Here is a 19958-nt window from a genome sequence, read left to right on the forward strand (position 1 = left end):
TAAAATCAAATTATCTTTCAGGACACTTCCAGTTTTAAAAATTATCATTGGCCTAAAATAAGGCAAATTTATATATTTTATCAACTTTCTATTGTACATGCAGTTTTAAAAATATCTAACAAGGTACAAAATCTTGTCTTGGCAGCTTTTTATTAAGTTTTTCTTGTCTTTTCTTCCATATACTAGATTGTAATGAAAGCATGTTTATTTTCCTTCTAAAATTGGCTTTCTTTGACCTAATCAAATCCAGTAATATCTGCCTTCTTTTTTTCCAAATCCCTCTACATGATTTCAAATGATTGTACAGGTGGAAGGGACATATGAAATCTTTGTGCATAAATTTGTCTCTTTGAACATTCAGAAAATGTGATCTTGTGACAGAGACACATTTGTGAGGATGAGATAATGATCAACTCCAATTCTGGTTGTTTGGTTCTCTTTCTAGCAGGTAACTTCCTGCTGCTTCCATTTTCTTATTGTAGAGGGGTGAAAATAATTGACCCACAGAGCTGTTGTTTGAGCAAGGAGCCCTTAGCACAGTGCTTGGACCAGAGGTTTCCAGTACTTAGAGCAGCACTTGGATCAGAGGAAGTTTCCAGTACTTAGCACAGCACTTGGACCAGAAGAGGTTTCCAGTACTTAGCACAGCACTTGGACCAGAAGAGGTTTCCAGTACTTAGCACAGCACTTGGACTGGAGGAAGTTTCCAGTACTTGGTGCTTGTACTGGCATGGTTAGAAAATATCTGAATTTGGACAGCCAGCCACTCAAGGCACATGAGCTAACAGAAATGCCATATTTGAGGACCACACTTCTGTCTCCTAGCCACAAGCAAGTTACCAAAGTATTTCCCTTTTTGGCATCTCACGTCCTAAGTCACTGTTCTCAGCTGGGTGAATTTTTCAGGTAAATGATCACCACATGAATATACAGCAGCTGTTTAATGTTATCTTTGCCTAGTAATAACACTTTAACTCAGTATAGATGCGCTTCCTGAACACCTTAAAGAATGGACTAGTAGAGTGATTTTTGAATCTGTGACAAATGAGGGGGACAAGTTTTTTTTTGTTTTGTTTTGTTTTTTTGTTTTCTTCAGATCTAGCTAGGTATCTTTGCTAGAGTATATGGACAATACCTGGAAAATGACTGCTAATTACCAGATGGATGGAGCAAATAGACAGTAGATACCATCATTTTATTTCTTTGCCAATGTCTCATGAATGGAACTTTACTTGACCAATAAAAAGTTGTCCTCATCTTTAAGTTGATCCCTAACCCTAGGCTCTTTGTGCCTTCCGACCTGGTCCTATTCTGCTGGGCAATTATGTTATTGACATTGTGCATGACCAAGGGGACCATCTAGCAGTGTGGTGCAGCTGTGTGGAGCTGACAGACTGCCAAAGTCAACAGCTGCCTAGCAAGCACCCAGCAGAGACGCCTAGGAGGCTTGTGGCATTATCTGAGAAACTTCTGTTGTAATATTTGTGTTTTTGAGGGAGGGAGGGAGGGATGGAGGAAGGGAGAGAGGGAGGGAGGGAGAGAGGGAGGGAGGGAGAAAGAAGAGAGAGAGAGAGAGAGAGAGAGAGAGAGAGAGAGAGAGAGAGAGAGAGAGAGAGAGAGAATGAATGTGAATCAATCTCATTAGTAAGGAAACACCCGGGCTTTGTGCAGAGAAGCCAGCCCCAGACTTCGCTTCCTTGGGGCTCAGAGCCTTGTTCTTTATGCAGCGGCCGGGCAGCCATCATTACAGGGCATAGGGGTGGGTGGCCTGGGGCTGCCTGCTGGGGCAAGTGTGGAATTCCTGCCCTGCTAACAGTGGTGTCCCCTCCCTCCTCACAAGGGGTGCCAGCCCTGTCGCACTAGCTCGGCTCTGACAGACGACTTTTCTCACTTGTCAGTTCTTGCTTGTCAGCAGGGCTGCTGGTGAGAGGCGACAGAGGGGCACTAAGGCGGGGCAGGCTGGGTGCAGGGTGGAGCAGAGTAGGGGTCTGAACCACTCCATGGCTCATCCTGCAGCTCAGGCTCAGCCTACTCCACCCAGCTCCTCACTTTCTGCTCCCTCTTTAGCACCCAGCTCTCCCTTTGCCTCCAAATCCTGCCGGGGCTGCCAGGAGCTTCGGCTTTGTTTAAGGGGATAAAGAACCTGAACAGACCGAGGTGCTTTCTCCAGGACCGACGCACAGTCGCTATCCCTGCCCCTGGCAGTAGCGGGCATCATGGCTGGTTTCCACAGCTGCCTCCAGGGCGCACCTGGAGCCGGAGTCCCCTGTGATCCTAGCCTTCTCTGAACCGTCTCAGGGGACGCTGCAGGGGAAGTGACAAAGTGACTGAAAGACTCGCTGGGCTGGACCCAGAGAGGGGAGGAGGCTGGGAAGGAACTACACAAACTCTCTCCACCTCACCCCCAGTGAGAACCTGCAGCTATGGAGTCTCCAACCAAGGAGATTGAAGAATTTGAGAGCAACTCTCTGAAACACCTGCAACCAGAGCAGATCGAGAAAATCTGGCTTCGGCTCCGTGGGCTGTAAGTAAACCTACTGACTCCCTTTGCTCTCTCTACCTCTCTCATCCCCATTTTACTGCATGTCCACAGTCGCCACTTCTTCCTGCTATTGCATGCCCCTTGAACTGAGCAGAAGTTCCGCAACTGTCTCTGTAAACTACAGTCAAGGATGCCTTCTAAGGCACGGAGGGCTGCTTTTCTGTCCTTGTGCTTTGCTGTCGCTAAGTCATGTTTTCTTTGGGAAGGGGCAGGACATACCCTCAAGAGTAGACACTTGTAGTACGAGTAGAAAGGAGGTGTTTCTGGTCCATTTGCCCAGGGAGAAAAGTTTGGGGACTTTAGTGAGGGACTTTTAACTAGAAATTTCTTTTGTGGACTGCTTGCCAGCATGTTGGTGGATCATCTAATGTCTTAGTAACTGTTCAGGCTCAACATGCACTCTTGTTGATAATTCTCATGGCCCTCTCCCTAGCTAACCCCTGGTGAGCCCTTGGCTCTGATATTTTCTTAGGAATCTCCCTGGCAGAATATGTTTGTGAGATGGGTGGGCTATCCTGGAGAAAGTGCCCATTAGATATGCATTGGGAACAACACAAAGGGGTGTTTATTCTTAACCCAGTGTCCAAGAGTTCTACCTGGGCTTATACAGACAGAGCTCTGCACTTCAGTCTCTTCACTGCACTTTTTCTGGTTTAGTTGCCAATGACAGAGGTGACTTTAGAGTCTACTTTCCTTTTCTCTAAACATTCATTAATAAGGAGTTAGTTGGTCATTTTAGCTGGAGTCACAGTGATCGCTCCTCGGCTGTCACACAGTTGCTTATTGTATCAGGTGTGTGACTTCAGTGATCTAGTATAACATTAAAAGCTATCCATGGGTTTTCCGAACTTACAAGGACAGCGGGAGAACACAGCGCCTAGCCATGTGTCTGTCTGCCGTTACTGCATTTGAAAGCCTGCATACATTCAAGAAGCAGAACCAAACCAATCAAGAAGGTACTGAGTTTAGCTTAGGAGAGACCACACACCCTGACAGGATATTCAGAATTGCCAAGGGGAGACAATAAATTTGTGTTCATTTCTTCAGAGGGTCCCTATCCAGGGTTATACTTCATAACAAGCATTCTTCTTGGAATGGAAGCAAGCCCATTGTCGATGATTTTGTAGGACACCATGGCAAGGAATTTGCTGTTTTGACTTGTGTAGCTGATATGAGTGGAGACTGTAAGCTTACCTGGATAGCTGGTCCCTAGATGACAGACTTTTTTGACAGCTTAGGTGACTTATGTGGAAGCCCTTTTCAGAGCTGTGTTTACAGAAAGCTCATGTTCAGTGTCCTGAGTGATAAGCTTGTCATACTGTGCCACACACAGAATGTTTGTTGTGTCCACAAAACCCGAGGCCGAGGTGTGCCCAGTGAAAGCAGTGTTAGGCTAGTGTTCTTGCCTTCCGAGCCAGAGGGATTCCTGCCCACTTCTCCAGAACTGTTTCTCTGGCTGCTTTATGAGCTAAAGCCATTCCGGCAAGCCACTGAGGCTAGGGATAGCATCTGGCTAGATCATCACAGCTCAGGTGGGAACTTGTATGAGAAGAGTTTAGCTTTACACCACACTGTCTTGTAGCTTTCTCAGTTTCTTATCTGAGAGCTTTCACTCCTCAAAGTGTGGCGGTGTGAAGTGTGATATAGCCCTAGCTGGATTTTCTAGTCTTTTGAATCTGCCCAGGCCTCAGGGTGCCTTAGAAGGCGTGAATTGGTTCTTCACCCAAGTGTGCCTTTTCTAATTCTTTCCCCCACCTTTCCTGAGGAGTCCCTTTTGCTCAACCCTCTAAACTCTCAGTCCCACTTTACAATTTGAAAGGTATTTATCGCTATAATGTATTTTTTTTTAAAAAACCACTATGCTGATTCTTTTACCATTCATCCTACCACATTTCTTTACTTATTTATGTACCTATTTATTTATTTCAACAAAGCATCAATTTCTGATAAGACTCTTGCAACCAAGGCATATACTCATTTCCACAACTCTGGATAATGCCTTACAATCGACACCATGGAAATCCCTGGGAGACTGGACTGTGTGGATTTGTCCACACAGCAGACTGTCAGCAAGAGAAAGGAAGCTGCTCCCCCTGCCCCGACCCCTCAACATTTTAGAAAGAGCCAGTAGCCATAGCTGGATTTTCTTTTTTGGCGGGGGGGGGGGTGGATTTTTTCCTTATTTTTTTTTTAAATTTAAATCAGAAACGAGCTTGTTCCACATGTCAATCCCAGCTCCCTCTCCCTCCCCTTCTCCCCACGGAGGGTGAAGCCTTCCATGGGTGATCTTCAAAGCCTGTCATTTCCTTTGGAGCAGGGCCCAGGCCCTCCCCCATGCCTCTAGGCAGAGAGAGTATCCCTCTGTGTGGAATGGGCTCCCAAAGTCCATTTGTCCACTACCAGAGGCCCCATAGATTGCCAAGGCCTCCTAACTGAAACCCTCATTCAGGGGGTCTGGATCAGTCCCATGCTGGTTTCCCACATAGCTGGATTTTCATATCACTTTATTACCCTGACACTCTTACAGACAGGACTTTATAAGTGACCACAGGTGGTCAGAGATTTATTTTGACTGGTCTGAGAGCTGTGTGAGCTCTGGATTATCTAGTGTTATCTAGTCTCAGCTCCATGACACTTTCTCCCCTATTTGATTTAGTGGTGAATTTTCATTTCTCCTTCATTAGGATGCAAGGCTCACTGGGACAGTTATTTTGTGTGTCTTGCCCTTGCTGTTCCTCCAGAGTACATAGATGTGTTCAGTCACTAGATGTCAAAAGCAGGACTACAACGTGAACACTTTAGTATGCAAACGAAGGCAAATATGTACTTGACACAGCCTTCAGCATGCTGTCTTTTGAGATGGCATCAAACAAATTTAATGGACATCGTTGTCTAACCTTGGGTCTGTAAGATGTGCAAAGCTATGAGTCAGGGATGAATCCTGTGCTGTGCTTTCTGAGGTTCTCTCTTTCTGTTCCCATCATATACCACCCTCTGCTCTACTGCTGAGGAGTGGGTTGTACCAACAACCAAAAAGGTTGCTAGGTCTACTACCCACAAAGAAACCACCATGTAGGCAATCCAGAGGACAATGCACCCTCCATTTCAACCTATCAGTGTGTCTCTATATCCCAAACTTCTATCTGAAGTGCTTATTCATTTGATGTTTATTGTATGATTCTCAATCTAGAATATGAGTTCTACAAAGGAGGATTTTTCTTTTTCTTTTCTCTTTTTTTATTTAAATTACAATCTTAATTTACATGTGAATCCCAGTTCCTTCTCCTCCCCTCATCCCCTGTCCCCCACCAACCCACCATCCCATTCCCTTTCTGCTCCCCAGGGACGGTGAGGCCTTCCATGGGGATCTTCACAGTCCGTCATAGCGTTTGGAGCAGGGCCTAGGCCCTCCCCCATGTGTCTAGGCTGAGAGAGTATCCCTGTAGGTGGACTGGGCTCCCAAAGTCCATTCCTGTACTAGGGATAAGTACTGATCCACTACTAGAGGCCCAACAGATTAACCAGACCACCAAACCGACATCCATGTTCAGGGGGTCTGGAAGAGTCCTATGCTAGTGTCCCAGCTGTCAGTCTGGGGTCCATGAGCTCCCCCTTGTTCAGGTCAGCTGTTTCTGTGGGTTTCTCCAGCCTGGTCTTGACCCCTTTGATCATCACTCCTCCCTCTCTGCAACTGGATTCCAGAGTTCAGCTCAGTTTTTAGCTGTGGGTGTCTGCTTCTGCTTCCATCAGCTACTGGATGAAGGCTCTAGGATGGCATATAAGGTAGTCGTCAATCTCATTATTGGAGAAGGACATTTAAGATGGCCTCTCTACTGTTGCCTAGATTGTTAGTTGGGTCAACCTTGTAGATCTCTGGACATTTCCATAGTGCCAGATTTCTTTTTAAACCTATAATAGCTCTCTCTATGATTGTATCTCTTTTCTTGATCTCTTCTATTCTTCCCCTGACGGTCTTCATGTCCTCCTCTCCCTTCCTCGTCTCTTTCTCTTTCTCCTAACTCCCTCTCTCCTCCCTTATGCTCCCAATTAGCTCAGGAGATCTTGTCCCTTTTCCCTTCTCTGAGGGACCATGTATGTCTCTCTTAGGGTCCTCCTTGTTTACTAGCTTCTCTGGTGGTGTGGATTATAGGCTGGTAATTCTTTACTCTATGTCTAAAATCCACATATGAGTGAGTAAATACTATGTTTGTCTTTTTGTGATTGGGTTACCTCACTCAGGATGGTTTCTTCTAGTTCCATCCATTTGCCAGCAAATTTCAAGATTCCATTTTTTTTTCTGCTGAGTAGTACTCCATTGTGTAAATGTACCACATTTTTTCCATCCATTCTTCAGTTGAGGGACGTCTAGATTGCTTCCAGGTTCTGGCTATTACAAATAGTGCTGCTATGAACATGGTTGAACAGATGTCCTTGTTGTGTGAATGTGCATCTTTTGGGTATATGCCTAAGAGTGGAATTGCTGAATCTTGTGGTAGACTGATTCTCATTTTCCCAAGGAACCACTATACTGATTTCCAAAGTGGCTGTACAAGTTGGTACTCTCACCAGCAGTGGAGGGGTGTTCCATTTCTCCGCATCCTCTCCAGCATAAACTGTCATTGGTTTTTTGATTTTGGCCATTCTGACAGGAGTAAGATGGTATCTGAGAGTTGTTTTGATTTGCATTTCAAATCAAATCCTGATGGCTAAGGATGTTGGGCACTTTCTCAAGTGTCTTTCAGCCATTTTAGATTCCTCTATTGAGAATCATCTATTTAGTTCTGTACCCCACTTTTTTTGGATTATTTGGTGTTTTGTGGCTAGTTTCTTTAGTTCATTGTATATTTTGGGAATCAACCCTCTGTCAGATGTGGGGTTGGTGAAGATCTTTTCCCATTCCGTGGGCTGCTGTTTTGTCTTGTTGACTGTGTCCTTTGCCTTACAGAAACTTCTCAGTTTCAGGAGGTCCCATTTATTAATTGTCCATCTCAGTGTCTATGCTACTGGTGTTATGTTAAGGAAGTGGTCTCCTGTACCAATTCGTTCAAGGGTACCACCTACTTTCTCGTCTAAAAGATTCAGTGTGGCTGGATTTATGTTGAGGTCTTTGATCCATTTGGAATTAAGTTTTATACATGGTGATAGATATAGATCCATCTGCAGTTTTCTGCTTGCCAGCATCCAGTTATGCCAGCACCATTTGTTGAAGATGCTTTTTTCCCATTGTGTAATTTGGCTTCTTTGTCAAAAATCAGGTGTTTGTAGGCTTGTGGGTCCATGTCAGGGTTTTCAATTTGATCCCATGGGTCTACCTGTTTATTTTTGTGCCAGTGCCAAGATGTTTTTAGGACTATAGCTCTATACTAGAGCTTGAAGTCAGGGATGGTGATGCCTCCGGACATTCAAAGGAGGTTTTTAATTTTTCTTTTGTCCATTTTGCTCATGGGCCTCTCCAGGTACATGATAAATTATTCACACTTTCATGAAACCTAGAATAATTTTGTTTGTTTCTCAAGGAGAGAATTAGGCAAAACTCTTAGCCCTTATAATATTGTCAATATGCAAGCAGTTCATGGAACATTAGAAATGTCTTAAACATCATTTACCCTAGTTGTGATTATAGCAATGGAGGCATTACTGCTATGGTTGACTCTCTGTCCCTAGATTGAAGGGATGCATGCAATTGCAGAGAGGCCCACAGTGAATCAAGTTCCTTAGCCGCCTTCTGCAGTTTTACCACCTCTTACACAAAGATTTCCAATCATCTAAACCAGAAGGAAGAAATGTTGCACACCTGAGCTTTCATAAGTTAACATGTCTCTAGGTTGCTATCTGAGTATTCATCTGAGAGTAGCTTCACTGTCACTTTCCCATAAACTTCAGTTGTACACAAGGGCTGTTGGCCCATTGCTGTCCTCTATAGGAACAGACAGGGGATTTTAATGCACCACTCCAAGGAACCTTGTTGACAACAGCTCTGCCATTGGGAAGTGTAGGATATCTTTATGCCATGATGATATGAGCGACCTTGTGGCTGCTTGAGTTTGAACAAGCGAGTCATGACCAGTGCCTTGGGTCCTGATCCTACAGGTTTTCTGTTGCCAAATTGCCACACAATGACAAGAAGGTGTTCCTACACTGCACTTTGTTTTAACTGAATGTAAGAGGACACATTCCACTTATTCCTTGCCACTTGCTGTCATAATTATGTTTTGGCCTCTCATTCATCTTGCCCAACCATGAGGCAGTATAATAAATTTTATTATTATGCAATGTCCTATGTTGTATTTCTTGCATTGTTTAAAATAACATGGATATGAAGGCAGTATATGACTTGCTCCTATGTTAGTAGATTAGGGAATCTATTGCTTTTTTTTCTCTCCAGCACAAATTTCCACTCCCTTACTCTGGTAATAGGGATTGCTTGCCACTCTGTCTCCTAAACCCCATCACAGGGTTGGGCTCTTGTAGTATGAGCTGTAAAAGCTAGGATCTTATGTCACTAAGATCAGTAGGTCTCCATAAGCATAAATCTCAAACAGGAACATGGAGTCTCTTGCTGACATTCTGTATTGGCCCTGGGAGATTAATTCTGTCCATTTCTGGACTTTGCTGGTGACTACCATGATTCATTTCCTGTTATCTTAGTGAAAAGGATTTTCTTCTGATAGAAAACAACCAGCCAACCTTCAGAGCGAAGCAGGGATGGAAAGGTAGAGCAGGGATCCCAGGTTCTGTCCCTGCAGCTATTTTTCTGATGCTGTTGGTTGTCCCGGCTGCATGGAACAGTTAGGTTCTGTTTTGCTTAGGTTGTTTTGGGTTTTCTTTTTCTAAAACACTCTTCACTGAAACCTTACAGATCCTTGGAAGAGTGGGGAGCAAGCTCTAGCCAAAGATAGCTAGGCGTTTGCGTTTGCACATTGACTTAAGCACATTTTCTTTATACTCATCTGAATTTTTAAACAGTGTAATTAGTGTTTTGGAAACATGAAGCTGCCAAGCTAACATTTACTGGGAATCTGTTATGTACCAGTACCTTTGTCACATTATGGTATGCAAAAGTGGATAAGATTCCTATCTGACCTTCCCAGGTCATGGAGAGAGTGGCACCAATACCCAGAGTGATGATTGGAATTAGAGGGAAATGCAGGGAGAGTGACCTCTTCCCTGGAGGCCAGAAAAGATCTTTCAGGTAGGGGAGCCTTTTGCAAAATGTGGGACACACAAGAAGCCATCGCTTTGGCCCAGAATAAGCTTGTCCTGAGTTTTGAATTGTTCACATGGTCTTCTGGCAAAGTTACCTGTATTAGTTAGAGATGTAGGTGTGAAACTTAGTGAGGTTTTCTTTGCTTATCTTCCATTGATAATTCTCAAAACACTGGTCACCTTGGGACCTCTTTGCTGTTATTAACACGGTTCCACTGGACAGAAAGCTCCCAGGTCACTGGAGAAGAGAACATAGTTAACTTCTTCTACATACTGATCCTTAAAAGCCTTATTATTTTCTTTAAAAGGTGGGCAGCATCCTCTTGTGGCTCACAGAGTAGTGAGGGATAGAGAGAATTCAGGAATGGAGTGCTCATTGGGCATAAAGGTACAGCTATGTTGAAGAGTGAGATGATGCCAGAAAACAAGGCATGTACCAGGGAGCAACATGGGATTTAAAATATTACTCTTTATTAAAGGTAATTATACTTCAAGGAAGTGACTATTTGAATACACTGCACCACTTAATAAGAAATTGTGTTCTTGCCACTTTCATACCACACAGAGAGGTCTTTTTTGTTTGTTTTGAAAGGAGCTTATACTTGGTCTTCTCAATTCTAAGGAATTGATGATGTCTGTGAAGCTTCTGAGTAATACAGTGAGATTTGAATTTCAGGTTGATAAGTCTGGGTGAAGTATAGGAGAGATCTTACAGGTGAGACTAGAGGTCAAGAGAGAGCTGGGAACAATGCCTGCATGAGGTATGCAATGGAATTGAGAACTGACAAAATGTAGAGTTAGAGCAGAGTAAGCAAGACAAGGAGAAATTACCTCCTGACCCTGTTCTGGCTTGGATGTGTCAGGGAATTTGGTGCCAAGGTCTTGGGATTCACTCAGATAAGAATGTGTACTTTAAGTGTAGACATGTTGACTTAGTGGCCTTTGGAATGTCCCAGTAGCTGTTAGTGACTACAACATGGATTATATATGGAGGGAACTTTGGCTGGGAGCTGTGTTTTTGAGAGTCTTGGCTGTGTGTCAAAGCCACTCACGTAAGTGACCCAGGGAAGAGAGCACTGATCCAAGTGTCATCAGAGAAGCCATTCTAGAACTATTTACAAATGTGCTGTTTATTTTTTCCCAGACCATGCATTCCGTGTATGAATGGGTCCTTCAAGTGTCTTATTAACTAAAATGTCAGGTGGCCAGTACATTTTTCCTGGGTCTGACCTGGGCACCAGTTTAGAAAGGTGATGTGAGGCTATCAGCCCTCATTAAGAGTCTGGTTAGGGTGACCAGAAAGGATCTAAAAAAATAGAAGGTCTCATATAGCCTAGGATGGCCTGGAACTTGATACATAGCTGAAACTGGCTGAAAACTTCTTATCTTTCTGCTTCACCCTTCAAAGTGCTGGGGTTGTAGGTTTGAGATACCACATTCAAGTTCCAGAAAGTTCTTATATATACAAAATGTTAAAAAAACAACACTAAAAGACAGGGCAATAGTTAGATGCTAACTGAATGATACTGATACCAAATGCCAGATTCAGAGTAGCCTTTCTCTTACTAATATATCAAAGACTTGAAAAAGAAGTCTCCCTGTATACCAGACGAGAAAGTGGTGAGTATCAAGTGTGACACTAGGACCTCACATTAAGAGTGCATTTTCTTCACTTGAATACTAATACTATTTAATGGTACATCATTGCTTCTTATCCTAAGTTATTTGTGCTGGCTTATTAGCTAATTATAGCCCAATATTTGGCAGCTGTGTGCATATTCTTTGGGCCAAGACTTGCACATGACTGTGGCAGTTGGGAAGCAGCCCTAAGCAGAGAGGTTTCTGTATTCCAGTTCTAGTTTTCTTTTGTTTCTCTATATAGAAGGAGGGGGCATCTAAGACCTCTATTGCAGCCTTTTGAGAATTAACTAAGGTTATTGATCAATATGAAGCATATAAAATGTGACAACTTTGAAGATGGCTGCCACCATTTAACCTTAGTAACAAAAGGTGAATTCTGCAACCAATGAACACTATTTTTTGGAGAAAAGAATACCGAGTCTATTAATGAATTAGTTTCTTCAGGCTTTTATTGGAGAGTGTTCTTTATTTAAAGTCTTCTTGACAACTGTTATTAAACAAAACTAATGAACCTTAATGAGTTCAATTTGAAGTTTTTTCTACATAGTAAAATTACGGAAAAGTTGGAGAGTAATTCAACCAAGACATGAAACCGAAAGTCAGACAATGGCTTTCATTCATCAATCTACAGAGAACTCAGTGGTCACCCATTCACTCAGAAAACATTTCCCTATCTCTGTGTGCCTGGTCACTGAGATCTACCAGGAAATGAGACAAAGGCTTTCTCTCTAAGTGGATGTTCAGTCTAAAGGTAGAGAGAAATGTTAGCAAGATTTCCAGAAATGGCAATTCACACTGATGAAAGTTGCAAGGAAAGAAAGTAAGCTATGAAAATGGCTAAGAGGATCAAAACCAGGTCCAGGACTCAGAAGAATTCTCTGAAGTAGTGAAACTCAATCTGAGACACAAAGAACTGAAGATTAGTTGAGTAAAAGGGTCAGGGAAGAGTGTGAAAAGGAATTCAAGCCCAGTTTCTCAGAAATGAACACTTCTGAGGTAAAAGAAATATGGGATAAGGCGCTACAGCAAAGAGAGGTTCAAGGCTGCAGCCTGGCCACCCACCAGAAAGGCCAGATCCAGCTTCTCTATTGTCTATACAGAGAGACCAGAGGACTTTGGGAGCATTTTGTCCCACAAGACTTGAATATGGGGTAAGGACAAAGCCAGGTTTTTTTATTTTGCTCTCCAGGTGCTTTTCACTTAGAAAAGAATCTCTGAGAACTTGTACATGTTTGCAGGCTTGGTTGTGGGTGGATACAGGTTGAGTGGGGAACACAGGTGGTGAGGTCACTTTTGGATATACAGAATATGAGACAATTTAAGAGCATCACTGAAGGGAGTTACAGTGGGAGCATGAAAATTTGATAAGTGGGTCCAAAGATTAAAAAAAAGAACTTGATTGGTTATATAATGTACAACCCAACAAGGGAAAAAGAAAAACTTTGTGTGTCTGAATGATGCTCAGTTAATATTGAGCATCTCTCTATATATGAGACAATACACCAAAGATCAAATGGTTTATAGAAGGCAGGAAATAGGAGTTTATTATATAATTGCTCATTGGCATTTTCTTGTTCAAAATAATGTGAAAACCCAGGCAGTAACCACAGCACACAGCCTTGTTTGAAAGTCTTCTTCTCCAGTTTGGTATATAATACCCACCCAAACATGGCTTTGGAATGGAGACAGAAGCCTGGAGGAAGATAGGGTCCTTTCTAGTATTCTAAGGACAGAGAGGGATTTTGACCCAAGAAGTGAAAGGATGAGACTCTTATCAGGGACCTTCTGGGAAATACAGGGCAAGACCCAGACAACTGAAGCCTGAAACCCAGAGCCCAGAACACTGTGAAGGGGTCTGGTCATTTATAAGCCCAATGGACTCTGAGTAATCTAATTTAACCAAAATCCAATCATCCCAAACTCTTAAAAAACCTAGGACACTTCCTATATTCTGGATACATATCAAATATGGTTGTGAAAGACTAATCTTTAAAAGCTACCACTTCCAGATGCCTTAAGAGGGTTTCAAATTTAGACTACTATCCCAACACTTTCTCTACTTCTCTGCCTGTCTTTTTTGTTACTGTTATTTTGTTTGTTGTTTGTTTTTTTATATGAAGAAACAACCAAAAGTTGGTTGTGAAGTTTTACAGTTCATTCTGTGGTGCTTTGTGGTTTTTAATGCAGTTTGATACATATTTTCTGAGTGGCTTCTGTTCGTGTAGAAACATTGTAGGTATCAGTCCAATTCTCCATTCTTCTCAATTATCTATGTACTTAGTCATCTCAGAAAGGGTGGTTTTTGCCTGACTGATTTCACGTTTGAATGTGACCAGCATCAAATGTGGATTCCAGCATCAAATGTGGATTCATCTTGAGTTACAGCTCAGTAATTTAGCACTCTTATGTGAGAGTTGGTCTATGAGCAATACCCCTACATCTGTCTCTAAAGGCCTGGATGATGTCATGAAAATCACTCCATCTCTCTGACTCTGTCATAAGGATGACTCTGAAGGCTTCTGTAATGCTGTCAGCTTAGGCTCAATGAAATAGACTTTATTCAGTGATGTGAACCATGCTGAATGATTTTGTTAGCAGACCCTGACTGCTAACTGTGAGGAACTAGATACACCTTCATTTATAGAGTCTTGTGTGCTCAGTTTGAAATACAAGAATCATTTAGCAGATTGATTATCATGAATATTGTTTAGGCCTCTCAACCTGTCTTTAAAACCACTGCATGGGATGAGCGGTTTCCAAAAGTGACAGAACTTTCAATCTACCAGTTGACATGGTTTCAATGAAGTTAGAACCAAAGGCTACTTGCTTCCAGGGATCTACTGATTTCACCTGGTAGAAGAACTTGGATGGGTCCAAGGAATCCATCTGCTAGTTCCCTATGTTTTAGATAATCACTTCATTTTGCCACTTTTTAAAACTGAGACTTACATAATTGTGTCCAGAGAGATGCAGAAATCTTAGAGGAACTTGGAAGGCCCTCTGCTCCCAAGAAGCTATGGGCTGGGCTGGAATTTACTCAGAAATGGATATGAGCCAGGAGAAGGTTTTAATGAAGACTATGGGGAAGGGTAGGGAGACAGGCATACTGGTGGCTGGGCAAGAAAGTCTTAGGGAAATTATTCTGTGACTAAACTCAGACTATGCAGCCTTTATTGTGACTAAATCTACCTGAGAGAAACACAAAGTAAAAGTTGGAAGCACAAGCTGCAGATGATTTTGTCAAAGCAAACCCACCCATCCCTTCCCTCATTATAGGGGTGTGTCTGTGAAGAGTGAGACCAAGTTTGTATTAATCCTTTGGATTTGTCTTCACTGTGACAGTGCTGTGAGAGAAACTGAAGAGACTTCTCACCTTTCTCACTGACCGTTATTTAAGTAGGAGCCAGGATTCCAGGGAGGAGGTCACAGAAATCTATTTCCTTCCTCACGACTCTGCTGCACTTACTACACAGCAAGTTTTGTAAATATGTGATAGAGATCTGAATCATTTATGAAAAAGCCATGCCACCAGATTTCTACAAGTGTGACATTTACTTTCTATTTCCTCAGGTAAAACCCTGCCATTCTTATCCTTGGTGCCACTCATTAGGTCTCTGCCTAGATTTAAGCGATGAGATCTTAGCTAAGTTGTTAGCCTGCTCTGTTTGAAAAAATCTTGCTTCCAAACAAGGGAAGATCTCAGCTTTCTGTGAGGAGAGGTCTCACTTGGGGATTCCCTATAATCCAAGAGCTAGCTTTTTTGACCCAGTATCAGGAGAGAAGCAGGCGTGAATAATGGTGTTGGATTTCTGTCTAGCCAGCTGTCTGAAGAGAAATGAGGGTCTGTTGGGGGTGAACAATAAAGAGATTGGCTCATGTGAAGAGTACAGGAGATGCAAAAGGGCCACGGTGGAGTCACTGTGAATTGGTAGTTACACACAGGCTTCCTGGGTGGCTCCTTAACTTGGAATATATTAGCTGCTCCTCAAAGGTTATTCATTATCTACCCTCTAGCCAGTACTAGTCAGAGGATCTGCTTCCAGGATCAGTAGAGAATAGATTCTTACTTACTGTCCCATTTGGAATAAGCCTTCTATTCCTCTCTTCAACCATCTCCAACCTCAAGCCACAAAGGCAAAGGTTTCCTTCATTTGAATTGGATCTCATTTGACTAATCATGTTAGAATTTTATATACGAGGGAGATGTTTGTCCTGGATAGGAGGGCATGACTTCTAAGAATGTTTTTTTTTTCTCCCATAGAAAACTCACCAGAAAAATCTAGAAACTAATAACAAAGCCCAAGACAATTTACTAGCAGCTGGACTACTCCAGGCTAAAGGAAAACTTTGCCATTTCTTTATTTATATGTTTGTCCTGCCCTGAGTCTTTGGGCAAGTGGAATTTCATTTTGTAGCTCTTCTCTGAGATCCACATGGTAGACCAGATTCTCTCCAGTTTTCCTGTGACTTCTACACATGCACTGTTGCATGGGTGCATTTCCCACAAAAATACATATGAATAAATAAATACAGGTGATAACAATGAAAAAGAGACATTTACACTAGTAGAAGAAGAGACTCTCTTTATTGTCTTCCCTCTCAGCCCTAGGTACTCAGTGCAAGTGTGAGAAGCATAATTCACTTGTGTTTGCACCAGCATTTTGTTATTCAGATGTATCAAGGCCAGAAGACAATCAGTATATGTAGGTGTGAAATCCGATGTTTTCATGTGTACATTATGGGAATGACTTACTGAGAGGAAAGAGAGATGCACAAAGGCTCTCCATTATCAGAAGCCCAGACAATTCGTACAAATGGTTTAAGAAACCAGCAAAAGTGTCTGGCTATATCCATTTCTTTCCAGGCTACACCAGGTATAACAACCAAAACAAAAGCATCAGATGATCAGTCTGGTCTTGGCTCATTTCACAGCCATTTGTGGCATTCTGTCTCAGTTCACTTTCCCACAGTGACACACATGTGATCCGTGTGAGAACATGTAGTTAGCTATAAAAGTATTTTGTTTTTCTCCAAGTCCGACTTTCCACCTGCATGAAGGAACCAAGGGCTGAGAAGTAAGATATCTGCATCTGTTTGTCCTCAGGGCTATGGCCTCATAGGGAGAGATGAAGACATGCTTGTCTCCACTAGGAGCCACTCTCCCAGAAAACCAGGGTACACTGAAGGCAGAGTTTGACTTCTTACTCTGTATCTGGCTATGTATTCAGTTACTCATGTTCCCAACATTACTGTGCCCAACAGGGTGGTATCTTGCTATCAACCTAAAGTGAAATCTGAACATTTTAGAATATTAAGTTCATTTAGACGCCTCATTGTTGAGGTACTTGTATGGCATCTGCTCAGATATGCACTTTAGAAGAGTGAACGGTACTACCAAGCGCTCTATAATTTAACATCAATGTTTAATCATTCTCACTTATCCAGGGCATTAGAAAACCATTCCCTAATAGTATGCTTGACTTTGGAGTACTTGCTGCTTACTTTTGACTGAAGCTGTGCCTATTGCTCTGGAAAGTCCCAGCTGTCAAAATGCAAACAAACCACGTCATTTTTGATCTTCTTTGCTCCTTGTCACAGCTTTTTGGGACTTTTTTGAAGTTGAGTTCTTTGCTGATCTAGCCTCATGAAAATGGCCTGTTGCCTCTTAGGCTCTGTCTCCCACACTGCTGTCACCTTTATCCAGATTCCCGAGAAAGGGCCTTCTGCCTTTCTGTCCCTTCTAAGACAGCTCAGTCTAGCTACGTGAACTTCGAGACTTTGCTGTCTTGTTTCAAGTTTCCACAACTCATATTTAAAGTAAATGCAACCAACCAAAACAATAGCGTTCTCACAAGCAGTGAGTCAGGGACCAATTCTGCTGAAGTTCTTCAGAAACAAAAGGCCAGGAATAACTTGGGTTTCTTTTCCAGCTCATTTCCTGTGTTTGAATGGAAAGACCCTTGTGTGTTTTCTGCCCTTGGGCTGGTTTTCTTCCAGTGTCTAAGCTTCCTGCTGGAATCTTTTAACCTCTTTGCATAATTATCATCAACACTCTTTGAAACCTGCATTGTATTTTCTGGATCAGACTCTTTAAGCCTCTATATCCGAAGAATGAGTTAGTTTGCCTGGTTTTTAGTAATTTAATTACTTAACTAGTTGTTTAATTTTTTTTTTGAGCTTCACTTCGGTGAAGTATGAAGTAGGTTCAAACTCTCTAGGGTTTGTAGGATATCTGAATAAGTTACTCGCAGTTCCAGGAATAGAATGGAAAAATAGACCTCCCCAACTGTGAGCTAGCTCCCCAGACTCCTCCTTACTTTTCACCTAAGTGTAGAGACCATGGCTATAAGAGATGTCCTTACTTTCCTAGTAAATCTGCAGTAAATTAAAGGAGTAAGATCAAAGCATTTTTATTTCTTGCTAGGTACATGCATTTTACTAAAATGGTGTGGACAGCTGCCATGTTAGGCAAGGGAAGGATGCTGGCAGACAGGGAGCAGATTCTTGGCATCATGGTAATATATCAGGACCAGTTGGAATCTTAAACAACTGTATTAGGAACATGGACCACCTAGAAACACAGCTGGAGGCTTATCCAGCTTGGGAAGCCCTGTGAGGAGGTGATACCTCAACTGAGACCTGAAGGATGAGCAGGAATCAGTGTCTGGGTACCAGCTGCGCTGTCACAAGACCTGAATATTGAACTTTGAGTGTTTTTCATAGACTTGAGAGTTTCTTCCTGAATTTTAAATGCTGCCTTTCAAATACCATGATACTATTTTTGCGGGGCTCATCTTGATTTGGGGAAGTGTCTAGATAAATGAGACAAGAAAGGAACACCTGTAATTGTTCTTTACAGCCAAGAACAATTCTCTGGAGTTAAGGAATATTAGGAATGGATTAGTACTATGTTTCCCTTTCCCTAGGTCTAACAAATGCAGAGGCCATATTTGGACCTGTGTGGATGACAGCTGCAAGGGGTCCCTTTGCATGGCCAATGGATATTTGCAATCTGCTGACCCTGTGTCGGTTAATGTGCAAGCCTTTTGCACAGATGCAAAAGTCCATGTGACAAGGTTGCTAATCTCATAAGCTCAAAACTAGTGGCTGAGGAAACCAAATACTTGGAATGCCTAGCACATGGCAGGGGCAATACCTGGTGAATTAAATACCCGATTTCCAGCTGGGATTATTCCATCCTTTTCATTGATGTGGACACTAAAACATGAGTTACAACAGAACTGAATTTGAGGACACCTAGCCAGTGAAGTTATTAAATTAGATTTAAAATCCTTAAACTATGGCTTAGAATTGCTATTATAAAATACCACTTTAGGTGTATGCCTTATTTTCTTTCAGGAATAAATTTGTTCAGAAAACTATGAGGGATTAATAAGACACAAATGGTTATTATGAGTAGTTGCTGAAAACAAAGTTCCTCTTTCCATTCTTCTTTGATTCCTTCACCACCACTACTCCCTCTGCCAGCAGTGCCTTTGTACCATCCTTGGATAACACAGGGCACTGTGGAAGCCCACTGTCATAGGCTCACAGACTGCCTTCTTCAGATTTCCAAGAAAGCCTCTGTGGATGCTCTTTTCTGGTGAATTAGTTGGGATTATAAACAGAGGCCAAGGGTGCCTATCTGGTTATTATTATTTGCCTTTGGGTGACTTTTCAGCCTTTCCTTAGTTCTTCCATGAACTTGAGTGTTTTTGAATGCTTTATTTAAATGCTGACTCTCAAATGCCATGACATTATTTGTGTGGAATTTGCCTTGGTTTGGGGAAGTGTCTAAATAGAAAAGGCAAGAAAGGAAAACTCAGACATGCTATGAGGAGACAGGTCCTCCTCCCAAGGTTTTCCTTTCCTTGGATTCTCTCCATTGAGGCGTCTGCTCAAACTCTGCTGAGGATCTTAGGAGCTGATACAAAACTGACACAATCGTGAATAACACTGGGGTACTGGGTCAACATATTTGTAAGGCCATTTTCCTCTTGAGTGTCACTATGACCCAGGTAGAATAGTCAGAGCAGGTGTCACATTTCTACCGGATAGGTCAGGAATCCCAAAGTAGATGAGATTTGCCCAAAGTTAACTGACAAGGAAGTAGCAGAGATACACTGTACCTGGGCCTCTTCTGCATCCCAGGAAAGTCCTCAACCAAACCTTTAGCAAATATAGATGCTGCTGTTATCATTTGCTTCCAGATTCTCTCTCAGCCTCATTTCCCATTTCATCCTTCTTTGAAAATTTATTTCTGATCTCCTGGTTAACTATGTAACATATCTCTATTTTAAAAAGGACATATAGGACTTTTTAGCTTTGGGGAGCAGGTCAGTAATAGACATATGCTTATTATGAATGAGGTACTATATGTTATTCCCAGCACACACACACACACACACACACACACACACACACACACACACACACACCCCTGTGTGTGCACCTGTGCACCTCACTAAAAAACTCTTACTGATTGATGATGAAGATGATAATAACAGCTGTAAAAGTGCATTGGCCATTAAGTGTACCAGACAAAAGTCTTCTTATAAGCCTTTACTCA

General features: G+C 42.4%; 1 protein-coding gene across 5 annotated transcripts in view; it reads left to right on the forward strand.

The window, feature by feature from the left end:
- Nucleotides 1-2408: 2408 nt before the first annotated feature.
- Nucleotides 2409-19958, forward strand: part of Pde1c (phosphodiesterase 1C) — a 258046-nt gene continuing 240496 nt past the window's right edge. For all 5 annotated transcript variants that reach the window (XR_004771036.1, XR_004771037.1, XM_035448641.1 and 2 more), the window contains exon 1: nucleotides 2409-2524. Coding sequence is in view for 3 of the 5 variants with exons in the window: in XM_035448641.1 (XP_035304532.1) it covers nucleotides 2424-2524 (101 nt within the window). In the remaining 2 variants the exon portion in view is untranslated. The remainder of the gene's footprint in view (nucleotides 2525-19958) is intronic.

The sequence above is a fragment of the Cricetulus griseus genome, chromosome 8, assembly GCF_003668045.3.
Source record: "Cricetulus griseus strain 17A/GY chromosome 8, alternate assembly CriGri-PICRH-1.0, whole genome shotgun sequence".
Classification (NCBI taxonomy): domain Eukaryota; kingdom Metazoa; phylum Chordata; class Mammalia; order Rodentia; family Cricetidae; genus Cricetulus; species Cricetulus griseus.